The sequence below is a fragment of the Mastigoproctus giganteus genome, chromosome 2, assembly GCF_048544385.1.
Source record: "Mastigoproctus giganteus isolate SK-2022 chromosome 2, ASM4854438v1, whole genome shotgun sequence".
Taxonomy (NCBI): Eukaryota; Metazoa; Arthropoda; class Arachnida; order Uropygi; family Thelyphonidae; genus Mastigoproctus; species Mastigoproctus giganteus.
This window is the reverse complement of record NC_143576.1, coordinates 197,021,204-197,035,521: the sequence shown is the minus strand read 5'-3', so window position 1 is coordinate 197,035,521 and position 14,318 is coordinate 197,021,204. Positions and strand designations below refer to the sequence as shown.

Below are 14,318 nucleotides of genomic sequence, written 5' to 3'. Positions count from 1 at the left end.
AGCATCTCCTCTCAGTCGGCGATCTTTGAGGGGCATCGGCTGCAACACTTGAAGGCATTGTGAGAAAGAAGTAGACCGGAGGTCATCAGTAATCCGTGTAAATTTCCTAAGAGCGTTGCCGTCCTTCTGAAAATGAGAAATGGTAGATAGTGCACGGTATTCCAAATGAGGAAGTAGGAAGTGATTAATGGTTCCTCATAATCTATGGACTCTTGCAGCCGAACCTACAGTTCACGTAAGCAAGAACTGCATTTCTCTTTTAGCAGAGAGAGAGAGACCAGTCATGGTTGATTTCACTATCATAAATTCCAATAGATGCTACTAGAGATAGCATCTATTGGAATTTCATAATATCAAATAGGATGATGGACGTAATTTCAAGTTACCTGCCTGTTCTTTGACTACTGGACTACTGAATCCTTGTAAGAATGGTTATTGTTATAAGGATTTACTTGTCACAATCCTAAATTATCCTCCACCTTGGTTTCGGGACAAATGTGCTAAGACTATTCCAATAAAAATAAAGTTTACCACAACCCGCTGGATATGTGGGTATCCACATATCCAGCTTTCCTTTATTAAGATATAATTGGTGGGACTGACAGTCAGTCTAAAATGATTTAAATGAGGAATTCATGTAATATACGTATGAACTTTCATAGCACGAATCTTAAAAGCTATATTACTCACATAATTTATATAAAAAAAAAACTATATTAGAATTAGTGTTATTAATAATTAAGTCTGATTGGAAATAAAGGGGTCTGCTTACTTATGTCCGATTTCATGGGCCACCGTGAATGCTAGTGCTAAACCTGTGTCTTCATTGATAGTACAGCTGCGATATTTACTGCACATACCACTCACTGGGGCATAACCTAAAGTGGGAAAGAAAGAAAGAAAGAAATTAAGTATATGCTGTACGTTACCGTTTATTTATATCCTAGAGGCCTCCATCGAAATGTTAATATCGCCACAACAAATGTTATCATCTCAATACATATTTAATTCAATTAATTTTAATTTGTTTTTGTACCAAAGTAATTAAAGTTATTAGTGTTTATAAGAATTAATAGACATTAAAGAATTTAAATCTATAAAAGAATCCATGTATATAAAATAAATAATATTTCAAATTTTATAAAGTGGACTTCAATTTACGTATTCTGTTATAAATTTAAACTCAAATAAAAACATGTCGTGCAAATCAAGAGAAACATTAATGTTAATAGTGGCAGAAACACCTCTGTACCAAGAAGATGAAGCTTAAATCAACCGAAAATAACCGTTTTTCTACATATAATTCGATCTGTTCAAATTTCAGTAACTGAAGTATTAAAGATTATAAGAGAAATTGAAGACGCATACTTCAAGACAAGAATAAATCACGCCACGAATTTCATTTAGTGTGAAGTATATTCGATGTGTTTTCTACAGTGCGTGCAATGGACTCAAAACCCAAAGAACAAACGCAAAATGTAAATGAATTAGACCTTTTGTCAGATTATTACAAAATGTTAGTGAAATGTTCATTTTAATGTTTTAATAATGCATAAAGACTGAACAAATTTGATGATTTGAAATTGAGTTATGCAAATAAGTTCATGAGCAATCAAAGTTAGCTCTTCAATTTTGGGAATATACCTTGATGCAAGGCATGTGATCTCTGGGTAGCACAGCCATAAAATCCACTTCTCATATTGAGAATGTTAATTAGTGTTGGAGGTATCAATTCTCATTCTTGTGTACGGGATGACGTAAGCTCAGTAAGGTGGGAAGAGCCTTTGATAGGAACTTCTCATGCCTAGATCATCACAGGCATGTTCTCTTGGACTGAGATCTGGAGAACCGGAAAGCTATTCCATACAAGTTATGTACTTCCTCTAAAGTTACTGATTCACTAGGAGAGCGCTGTGAGAACATGAATTATTGGCAATTAAAGCAAAGTCTGAACCGATTGCTCCTAAGAAAGGGTCATCATAAGGATCAAGGATCTTTTATTTTGATACTTTACCATGAGATGACCTCGCATGGAGATTGGACGGCCAGTGAAAGTGATTCCAGCAAACGTCAATAAACCACCTACCTTCAGACGTGTCTCTCTGGAAGAGAAAATAGTTTCCGCCCCTTTTTAGGTGAAAGTGCATCGAGAATCTGATTGAAGTCTTCATCTGAATTTACCAGTGAAAGGCATCATTCTCTATTACTTTGCTGTTCAGTGGACTTTCTATCAGCCAGTTCAGCGAGTTTGTCTGTGTATTGGGGTCAAGGGGAAAACAGTTGGTCCTTTAAACTTCTCTCATGAAACCTGTACACAGTATTCCTGAATACATGCTCTCCTATAGATCTAACAAGCTTTGATGAACGTTACCGCTACGATGTCTTTGTGACACCTTGTAGTTAGTCAAGATAATGGGGGAAGTGGCGCGAAGACAGTATTGGACGGTACACCTGTTTTGGAACTAGTTTCGCAGTCTTTTACAACATTATGAGTCACCTTCAACCACTTGACACTTCGACTGGACGTTGTGCTGTGTTTTTTTTTTTTTTTTCCCTTACTGCTTTCCACATCAAAGAATTATTCAGCAACTTTATCTGGTTATTCGATTAGCATCTCAGACAGAGATTATGTTTTATGTATTATTACTAAACCTTCTATTACTATTAATATAAATTTAATTTACCTAAAGTATCGCACGGTTCATCTTTCCAGGAGCAGATGTCCAATCCAGTTAACAGCACGGCATGGTCGTGATGAGATCCTTTGGTAGTTTGGAGAGTTGACTGCCACTGACAGAAACTCGACAAAGACTGTTCGGCGTTATGTACAAGACTGAGCCCGGGCTAGTAAAAATGAAACAAATTAACATCGTGCTTCATACTAAATAAAATCATTTGCTTAAAACAATTATTTAAACTAAATTTGTTTTAATTTCGTTTAAATAGTTTAAATCGATACAAACTATATGCAGATATACAGCCGATGAATTTAAAAAAATAATTTCTTACCTCTTCGCCTTCAAGTAGAATCAATCCAACAAGGACAATACTGACGTTGGAACCAATGGTCCTATCTTGATACAGTGTTGCCACCTACAAGTTGGATAACAAATTAAAATCGCAATGCAGGCAATCGAGAATATAAAAGTGAGCTTTACAAATTAATTCACAGAAATGAAAGCCAGTAAAATTAGAATTTGATATAATCTGATGTGTTCATAATATGGGAAAAGACGCAAGACTTTGGAATAATAATTATTACATTTATTTGCAATTTATTATTATTTTTTTTACACAAAATATTCCGGAGAACTCGAAATGTCAACCTGCTTGCATACTTTTAAACAAGCAACTCTTCTGACTACTACAGGATGTGGCGCTCTTATTTATTTTTAAATTAGTATTTTTACAGCGACAACTTAGAAAATGAAAAATCAGTATTGTGTCTGAAATTTGGTCTAGTTTACAACTCCATGAGGACATAAATTACCACCAATTAAAAGAGAGTCTGTTCCTTGGTTTTTCATCCAGTGTTTTGCTGGATGAAATCTTCAAGTTTTCTGTAGAAAAACCGTGTGATCCTAACTCGACATTGTGTAAAAAAACACCCATAAAGTTCCCTCAACCTAATGGGATTCGAACTCGGGACTTTTTGCACACGATGCGGAACAATGCTGATTGTGACTACTGTGGTATCGAGCCGATCACGCTAAAGTGATAAGCTAGAGTCTACATCTCAGTTCTGTGTACTTATCTCAGTGGATCTCAAGTAAATCTGATGATTTAGGTCAGAAGAGCTAAGCGGCTACGTATATACATGTGCACACAGCCTCCTACAGCATTTTACCATAAAAAAAAAAAAAATAAGAGGAAGAATCACTTGTTTGTCGATATGAATTTTGTACCAGGTTGAAGGCAAACATTTTGAATACTTGGGAATATTTTGTGTAAAAACGAATTAATAAATAAATAAATAATTGGTTGAATGTTTTTTATTTGACTAATAAGTATATATTCATAAAAAGTACTTTTATTTTTTATTAATCTTCCAAACACTTTTAAAGTTGCAGGAATGTTCAGATTCGTCCTAACTAAATATACCGGCTGTTCTGAATGCTGTTAAATGTATAATTATCAGTTGTCTACCTGAAAAGACAACTGAGTTGTGCCATATATATGGATAAGTTCATGCAGCTCACGTTGAAAATAAATTTCCGATTCTATTCAACACACTCCTGACAGATGTGGTGAATAACCAGATATGGCCCGTTGTCACATCCAAGGTTTGTTCCTGATGGAGTATTGCAAGGCGGATATTACGCTGTATTTAATTATAAACCAATCCATTTAGCTTTAAGTCTTATTTTAAATACGGAGTGACAATGGAAAAATCTTTTTTTATTATTATTAATCTTACCATGTTGAACACAGTTAGAACGTAGGTCGTTACGTTCTCTGTTCCGTGTTTCCTAACCATTTCTCGATCGACCACCACTAAGGTTTCGAGACTTCTCTTTCGACTCCGACGATCTCTAGTACTTTTCGATGCAGGGTTTCCGCTGACGTCTTCCAGTGACCTTTTATGCCGTCTTGGAAACTCTCCAGGCAGCCAGAAATGTCTTCTACTTGGTTTGTGAGGCATGTCTGTTTAAAGAACAGGTGTAAATCAGTTTAGTTTATTAATAGGTGTCTGCCACCTATTGATACAGTACATTTACATTAACAACATAAATATTGCGCAGCATTAATGGATATATTACAATTATTACCTCACAGAGCAGTGCAGTGCACTTATCAAAATCTTAAAGTACTATTGCTTCTCGTCTTTCCTTTCGAAAATTGTATGTATATTGATAAAATAGCGAAAAGTGACGAAACATGGCTGCTCAAGTTACGGTTATCCGAGCATGTTTATCTTATAAATTGAGCATAAACGCTATTCAAGTAGCCTGTACGACATGCACAGCATTCGAAAATACGCTACCCGAAAAACTTAAATCAAGTTTTCAGTCACTTGATGCATTCCGTGAGGGATGACCAACCGAACTGAAGGGATCCATTGAGTCGGATTCAAGCCAAACACATGCATACCAGATGTTTGCAGAAAGATTCAGTGTGTGCAATGAAACCACTTGTTTCCATTTCATCGACTGAAAAAGGTGTGCAAACTTCCACATTAACTCACAGCCAACAACAAACTCTAGAAATCATCAATTAGATTGTCGCTGCTTTCAGTTGTTGACACGAGACGAAAAAGGTCTTATGGCAGCACCATGTAATCGCATCATCGGTTATCGTATTGTAACGTGTGCCGTACACGTTGAAGCCCCCGCGTCATCAACAGAAGATTTTGTTTTGTTTGGTGGTATATAGCTGGTATTCGTCCATTACGATCTACTACCCTCCTTCCAAATAGCATAGGGAACGTGAAGCGTTTTCCTTTTTCAATGTTATGTAAGTTGTAATACATTTTTTATGTACGTTCCATCCTAAAAATCCTCATAAACGTTTTTGATCATCTGATAGATTTAACGTTTAAATTATATTATTAATATACACTCACTGAACAAAAAAATCGAAACCAATAACCAGTAGAGCCACTGTTTTCCGAATTACAATTCATACACATCGCGGAATGGATTCTACTGGGTATCTGATGCAGTCTAGCTCCAGATTTGACCAATCTTCCATTTGTCAGTTACTGTATTGTGGTCGGTAGAGAACTGCGAAGCCGAATTGCCCTTTCCAACAAATCCCAGACATTCCCAATTGAATTTAAATCTGTAGAATTAGGCGGTGAGGGTAGATGTTGAAAATCATGGGAGTATTCCTCGAACCATTCAGATACAATCAGAACCATTCAGACTCGTCAGACCATATGATCCTTGTTTTTTTTTTTTTAACTGCAAAACAATAGAAAAAGGTTGCTCAAATCATTGATTATGTCATTCATTAAACTGCATTGAATTCCAATTCAGCTGTCGAACAAGGCAAAGTTGAGACCATCTTTAGAAGGTATTCAAATTTTTTGGCATGACTCGAGCTTGGATATTTTCATTAAAGTTAGTTAATCCTCTAAATATCTACATTTCATCAACATTGAAGCTTCTACAGATTCTTGTGATTTCAGCTCCCTTTCCCATGACATATGTTTTGTTTATATTTTTTCTAGGTTTAGTATAGAAATATTTTCAAACAGTTGATCATTTTCACTGTCTGAATCCGAAAAAAAGTCTTAATCTCATCCTATCAACTACGTTTTGAATAAATTGGTTTTTATTTAACGGATATAATTTTTCTATTGGATAACTTCGACAATTCTTGACGGATATGAGACATTAGCCCTAAATCCAAAATCTGGATATTCAGTTATTTTCCTCAATAAATGTCGTCTCAAGAGTAATTCGATTGCGTTTCCTTCATATGGCATTTTAAATTGACAATAAAGGCTCCATATGATGTCCACACTCCTTTATATTGTTTTTCAAATACAAAACCTCACCCTACTTGCATAAAATGTAATCCCAGATCGCGCAGGCATTCTCTGTTTGTGTACATAGGTATGCACAAACTGTACATAAACTTATGTACAGTTTGTGTATACAGTACCTATGTACAAACTGTACAATTTATTCATAAAATTTAAAATGGTTTGATACTCTCATGTTTTTCGGTATCTTAGACACAGACAACTAGCATATGATTAAACCATTGTCATTTGAAAACCTTTGGTACATTTGTCATAATCGGTTTATTACCCCAGAATGTTTACCAACCATTATACTGACTCCATCAGTGGAATCATCACTCCAGATTTTTTAAAAGATGTTCCAGGTAGTTTTAAAGATTACGAGAAGCTTGTCCTCATTATTATCAGAATATTGAAATTGAAATTCACACTGGTCAGCGAACATGTAAATTATGGATTTTCTCTACCTAAATGTGTTGTATTATGAGGGTTGTTTTGTTCCTTAAACTTGTCAAATGATTAATAACTGTGCTCAACTTTTCATTCGAAGAGACAGTCCATGATGCAAACTGCTCCCTCTTTTTCTCTATTTGTCCATTCTCCAAAAGAAATATTCGTTAAGTAAAAAAACAATTTTAGAATTCTGCTGGAATGGAGTTGGCAACGTTTCAGGTTGTTTGGATGTCTTTCAGAGGTTAGGATGCTCGTGTAGTTGATCACTCCAGTGGATGAGGTGAAATAGAAAACGCCTGTTGATACAGGAATTTTGAATGGGCGTACTTCTCATCTCGGCTATAATTTTCAGTGGCTCTCCAATTTCTTTTAACAGTCGAAGAATTTTCGGAAAGTTTTTTCACCATCGTCGGTTGTGCACGTTCGGTCCTTGATCATTCTCCAGTTTTAACCGAAGCCAGCTTAACGTCAAGCCAGTACAGTCTGCCAACTCAAAAACTGCATCTTTCTAACCATGCAGAATTTTGAAACTTTTGCCATCAACTCTCGACGAAATGGAATTTGATCATGATTTATTAATGAAACATAATGAATTGTTGTTTTCTGAGCCGAGTTTCATATGTTTTATGCGTTAGCGCTGGCTCCTTAATTTTGGTGGAGGAGAGTAACGCAATCATCCTAGAATAAATAGTGCCAGATGGCAAACACCCATCGGGATCGTGCCAAACTTTATAACCCAATAGGATTTATAAACAAACGAAATAAAAAAAAATAGTGTTTTTAACTCCAAAATAAATATCGAAAAATCTTATGCAGATATTATTAAACATCGATTGATTTTCCATCTTATTAATTGAATATTTTGGTCATCTACGGATATGTGTCCCAATTTCGTTCACACAGCTAATCAAAATTTAATTATCATTCTAACTTTTATTAACCAAATTCGCTACGAATCCTGTTTGAAGATTAGCGTTAATTAACATTATTTGCGAGCATGTGCAATATGGTCAAAAAATTTAAGCAACCTACATCTCTTTTTCTTTCCACAAAAATGGACTTGATCTTGGATGGCCTCATCTTGACCTTCAGATACCTGCGGTAAACTTTTCTTATCGCCGACTGCATTCTTCATCTCTCCGAATATCGCGGCCCGCGTTTTGCGTTTTTTCATCACATGTGGTACAGGAGATGAGATTTGCTCCCTACTCCCTCCTCCGTTGCTGCCAGATAGGGGCTCGATAAGAAATTCTTCTTCGTGGCCTGTCTTGATTAATCCCGTCTGTTAAAAAAGAAAAGAAAATGGTGGTTTATGGAAAGAAAGGCGTCTTGCTTTTGACCTACATAATTTAACTTGATCTAACCAAGGAAGAACTGGTAAAATTAGCAGGATTAATAAAACGTGTGTAATCGATATATAATCTTTTATTTGTTCATTGGAAACTTAAATTCGATATATTTTAGCCTATCTAAAAATTTTTTATGGTAGGAAAGGTTGGTCTAAAGCAGAAACAACTGGGAATTAACTTCTGGTTGAAAGCGAAATAAACAAAATTTCAATGAATGTACCATGTTCGGTATACAAAGAATTTCGAAATCCTCCTAAGACTCTCTCTCTGTCCAGGGAAAAATGCATTCACCGAATCCAAAATCAAAGCAAAACAAATTCTTCAAAAAGGGTAAAGTCTGGATATTTTGATCGACAAGATATTTGAATCAAATAAAGCTTTTTTCAAATTTTCTCACTAGAGGGTTCTGATGTAGCCAGGTGGTCAAACGTCAGTGTTAGAGTTAAGAGTTAGAGTGAAGTACATTTACAAATTCTCAGTTATTTTCTTAAATATGAAACTTTTAGGTAAAAATCTTTGGTTACTGGAAACGAAAAATTGGATACCAGAATTGAAAGGGCCTTAATTTAACATTTGAAATGTTAAGCGGGTCAATAAACAGTACTGGAAATGCGAAAATTTCCATATGTGCTCTTCCCAAGTTCAAATGTGAGCTTGGGAAGAGCACATATGGTTAGAAAAGGTTGAACCCAGCTTTAATTCAGCATTTTGGCTTGTAATTCTATTCCCCCCCCCCCCTATTAATATAAATAACACAGAAATCTGGTCGCTGTTGTAGGGGTTTAGGCGCATGAGCAACTTAAGCCATGTCTGTAAATTGCCTGTGTTCTGTGGCCGATTTGCTGTTTTCGACAAAAAACTCGAGTTTCCAGGAGAAAAATCATGCTGCTCTCGCCTGAGACTGATTAACTCAGCCATGTTTTAGGAAGGATCATTTTAGGAAGGCCTCATTTTAGGAAGAACGTAGAGTTGCTTGAGCGTGTACAGAGAAGGGCAACAAGATAGGTGAGGGGAACGAAGGGGTCCTCTTACCAAGAAAAGCTTAAATTCTGCAAATTGTAGCGGCTGGAGACTAGGCTCTTGCGAGATGATCTGATTGAGGCGTATAAGGCCTTGAATGGGTTGAGCACGCTGAATTCTGATGGGATTCTTCCGCTTGATCAGATTACGAACCTGAGGGGGCATAAATTCAAATTGAGGAAAGACAGTTGAAGGATATATGTGCGGAAATTTGCCTTTAGCCAGCTGGTGGTTAATTGCTGGAACAAACTTTTCCATCTGTCATTGTGGAAGTTGATAGCTTAAATAAATTCAAGGAGGAACTGAACAAACTTTTAGAGGGAATGGTTGCGTGAAATTGTGATTTTCTTTTGGCTGATGATGCATAAGCTCATATTGCTTTCTTGCATCCCATGCCTCTATTACTACTACGTTGTGAAGGAGACCAAGAAAATTTCTTGCGTCATTGACGGAATTCGAACTTAGATCTTTTCTACCCGGTGTGGGGAGGACGGTGATTATACCAACTATGATACCCATGAGGGCTACAAATCAGGTAATTTGAATCAAATTATGACGGATACAATGGATCAAGTAGTAACTTTTTGTTTTCGTATGGGATTAAAAAGTAATATGATACTTATTCTATCCGTGGAATTTACTGATGGTTTATCACCTTCAAGTCAAATTGTTAGGGGAAATTGGCTACATCTATGGGAATGACTTTCTTTTATGGTTAAGGCATTTTTACAAGCACAAGACACTAGTTAACACCTTGTTGATTATGGATCGACAGCTATCATTTTGTTACTTGTCAGTCACAGAATACTGCCAAGAAATCAAATTGAATTTCGTTGCTTGCCACCACATACAACTCATAGTCTCCAACCTCTTGATCATTCTGTGTTTAAAACCTCTGCAAAAAAAAATATTTTATGATCAGGAAGCTTCTATATGGTTCCGCAACAATTTTCCATTCTTTAGGTTTCGATGTCGAATAGTATTTGCTCCAACTTGGTATAATGCTGCAGCAGTAGATGATATTAAAGGTTTCAGATGCACTGGAGTCAGACCATTGAATCATTATTTCCTGATGGAAACTTTGCTCCGTTTCAGGTCATTTAATCAAGTTGTGTAAGATCTAGCAACATTGATTAAAAATAACGATTTATAGAGAGAGGTAGAAGGGAAAGATCTTCAAACGCTGTTGCTAAAAATCTAAGAGACAAAGATGAAAAGTAAATAAATCAAATTTTTTATTGCATTGTGACAAAATAAAACTTAGAGAAACGTAAGGTGTCTTACGATTCTCGTAATATAGACTGGACAAACTTCGCTTTGAAATTAGAGTTGTGCAAATTAGTTTATGATCATCCAAGGCTGAGAATAAGATTGTATATTAGTGCTGGATAAATTAGCATTTAACGCAAACAATTGAAGGAAGCCCAGAGATGATTTTCAGAGGAGCGGGAGCTGTAACGGAAAACCTCTTGTGAAGAGCATCCCAAGGCATGCTCTGCAGGATTGCCTTCAGAAGATTTGCCTGCCATTCCGTATGGACTGTTGTTGTTGTATTTGAGGTTTTTGGCACAAGGGCCTCTTGGGCCATATTGTGCCAACCGTATGGACTATATGCTCCTCCTGAAGATATCGATTCAATACGAGGGTTTTATAAGGACACGCTAATGCGTATCCTTATAAAACCCTCGTATTGAACCGATTTTTAAAGGAAGTCTGGGCCAGTTGCGAGTCAAATTCAGCACATGGACACTTCGACCGGACTTTGTTTTGTATCCATTCTCCCTGTTGCTCTATAATGTTTTGCAGGACGAAATCATACGTTTCTGAGATGGGGAAAACCATGAAACACCAGTAAGACCTCATTTGAAATACCACGTTCAGGTCTGGAGGCTACAGCTGAAAAAGACGTAAAACTAGAGAACTGCAACCAATATAGTTCTTCAAAGACAAAACCTGCGAAACAAGAAGAGGAAACTAATTTAGAATTTTGGTAAGCAACGGAAGATTAGACCTGTTTGTAAACTGTGTGGGTTTCGTGGTCGATTTCTTGTTTACCCCACGAAAAGAGAGAGTTTCAGGGAGAAAAACCATGCTACCCTCGCCTGAAACCGACTCTTTCGAAAATTTCTCGCGTCATTTACGAGATTCGAACTCAGGTCTTTTCTACTCGGTGTGGGAAGGACAGTGATTATACCAACTATGCTTCCTAGGAGAGCGCAGTCTCCAGACGTGAATATTCGAAATGCGGTCTGACCGTCTTCTTGTATAGAAAGAAGATCCATGGATCTAATGAAAAAACAAAAGTTTTGGAAGGTTTAGAAATGAGAGCGTAGATATGGAAGGAAGGTATTAAGAAATACCAATTTCTGTTCGAGTCTGACGATTTGGAACCCAAATTGGTGGAATCCAAATGATCACACCTAATAGGTCTCGAGAGTAGGAGAGCAAAAGAGAAAGAGAAATCAGTGAACTAATTATCGTCAGCAATAGAAGAAATACGCTTTGGACTCATTTTCATTCTCCACCTGTAAGCCAAGACCCAAAACCCCAGAAAAAGAGCAGCATCGTTGGCTGAATGCCACGTCTCCTCGAATGAACGATTACACGTGCATCCTGCAAATACGCAGCATGCGCTTGCCAAGTTACTGATGAAGACGAGTTGCTTTCACTGTCAGATGCTTCATCGCGTCTTTGTATTTACTTCGGAAAAAACTTAAATTAGTGTGCAGAGGTGAAAGGCTGAGAGATAGCCGGTTACGCCCTGGTAGAAGGGGCAATGCGCTTGTCACTGACACGGAGGTATTGCTTTAAGGTTAATTGAAGACAATTGTTGGCAGCCGTGAAGCAATTCTTCTCTTATCGCTTTACTTTTTGTGATTTTACCTAAACGCCATCTGCATTCTCCACATTTGTGACTGTCTTTTGTAATTATTCTCCTTCTCCTTCCTCTCTCGTTGAAGTTTGTTTTGGTATTAACTGAATGTCCTTAAAATTAAAAGCGAAACTTTCCACTATAATTTTTATACCTGAAAGTACAGTATGGTCTAGAAAAAAATAGTCCAAATTGCGCTCTGTATCAACATAAAGCCAATTTGATGGTTTGATTTTTTGCATCCGCGCTCTAATTTGACAGAGACTGTTTTTGAAACTGTTTTCTTACTCCAAACTAATTTCTTTAGTGGTTGGTCACCCCCACCATAAGCTCTTGTGGGTAGCACAGTTGGTATAATCATCGTCCTCCCCCACACTGAATGGAAAAGACCTGAGTTCGAGTTCTGTCAATGAGGAAGAATTTTTATGGGTCTTTTTCACAACGTGGCTGAGTTACTTGGGGTTTGGTTGAGGGTAGCATGGTTTTTATCTCTCTGGAAACGCTGGTGTTTCTTTTAGCAAACAGCAGACTGTAGAACACTCAATTTACAAACATATTATATACATCGCAATATGGCCTAAGTTGTTGATATGCCTAAAACCCTACAATATGGTCTCTGATGCCACAAAGACCATAACAAAACCAACTCCAAAAACTGCTGTTAAAGGAAGACCTGCAACTAGGTGGAAGGATAGGATAAGTGAACTTTTGGGCGTGACATTTTGCGATGCCGGTCGTATAGCATATGATCGATGCAGTTGGAGGATTTTGTTGGTGGTCACAACAGCTCCTCAGGGAACTATGTGACTGGAAGAAGACTGCACTTTAAGCACTTCAACACAATAGCATAGATAATGAAGTAAGGGATTTTTTTTCGCAAAATAGCCAATCTCTAGTTTAGCTCATGCTCACTGAAATGTGCAATATGCACTCTGAATAAAGTAACCAGAAAAATGCTTTCACTTTTCGAGCTACTTTATTCAGGGCCATATTGCATGTAGTCTAGATTAGATAGAGAGATAGAACACGGCCGTGCAAATGGGGGATGCGTTGGATGCGCAGCACCAAGGTCCCCATTTATAGGGGTGCGGAGCATTCGAGGGAGCCATCAGAGCCTCGACATAAATAAACGAGGCCCCTTAACCTCTTTTCCATTACTTCCCCCAAGTACCTTTGCACGATCCTGAGAGAGAAAAAGAAAGAGAGAGAGATCAGTGAATTAATGAACTTCAAGTGCCATGGGCAATTCAAGAAATATACCCCCAGATCCACAACACACTGTGCTTTGGCAGTACCTACAGCTATTAAACACATAAATTCTTTTTTGATCTCATGGAAACATCGACTTACCTCACTTCCTCAAGGATCAAACTTTTCACACTAGTAATATTAATTATATTAGGGCCACCCGTAATTTCTTACATATATCCATATATGTATTGTGGTAGATTTACCTGTTCTGCTGGACGAAAACCCCCCAGTTTCTGGGGGTGAAACCTTGCTATCTACCTGAGACCGACTAACTCAGCCACGGAGTGAAAAAAGCTCATTAAAGTTCCTCGCGTCATCGACAGGATTCGAACCCGGGCCTTTTCCACCCGGTGTGGGGAGGACGGTGACGATACCACTGTGCTACCCACCAGGGCATTTTAAGTTGCTGCAGTGGCGTTGCCGTTTACGTGCTTCTAACATCAAGAGTATTCCTCCAATGAGTACGCCATTGTTCTCACAAATTCTTCCTAATTGAGCTAACGAAGAGATTAGAATCTCTGAGCTCCTTAAATATGCTCTATTGGTGAAAATTGAGCGAATCCAAAACTGCCCCAAAGTATTTTGGCTTATTTTCTCTCTCTCTCTCTCTCTCTCTCTCTCTCTCTCTCTCTCTCTCTCTCTCTCTCTCTCTCTCTCTCTCTCTCTCATTAATTCGAATTCCATTAATAGTAATACAGCTGATACGAAGTTAAAAATAATAATATTAAATAAATAATAATTGGATAGTCCTGATTTCATTCATGGTTAAAAATTAAAAATGTCCTGAATTCCGCCTTATTATTATTAGGGCACGAAAAACACCGCTTATTTTAATTATTCTTTCATTCAGTGCTCGATTTTCACACTAGCAAATAAGGGACAGATTTAATTCGAGTCAAAACGC

General features: G+C 37.3%; 1 protein-coding gene across 1 annotated transcript in view; it reads right to left on the bottom strand.

The window, feature by feature from the left end:
• Positions 1 to 14,318, bottom strand: part of LOC150089894 (A disintegrin and metalloproteinase with thrombospondin motifs 16-like) — a 93,038-nt gene that overhangs the window by 34,890 nt on the left and 43,830 nt on the right. Inside the window, exons 4-8 of the mRNA XM_090389692.1 lie at positions 7,955 to 8,204; positions 4,418 to 4,644; positions 3,010 to 3,093; positions 2,685 to 2,844; positions 773 to 878 (exon numbers count right to left, since the gene is read on the bottom strand). Coding sequence (XP_090245818.1) covers positions 773 to 878; positions 2,685 to 2,844; positions 3,010 to 3,093; positions 4,418 to 4,644; positions 7,955 to 8,204 — 827 coding nt within the window. The remainder of the gene's footprint in view (positions 1 to 772; positions 879 to 2,684; positions 2,845 to 3,009; positions 3,094 to 4,417; positions 4,645 to 7,954; positions 8,205 to 14,318) is intronic.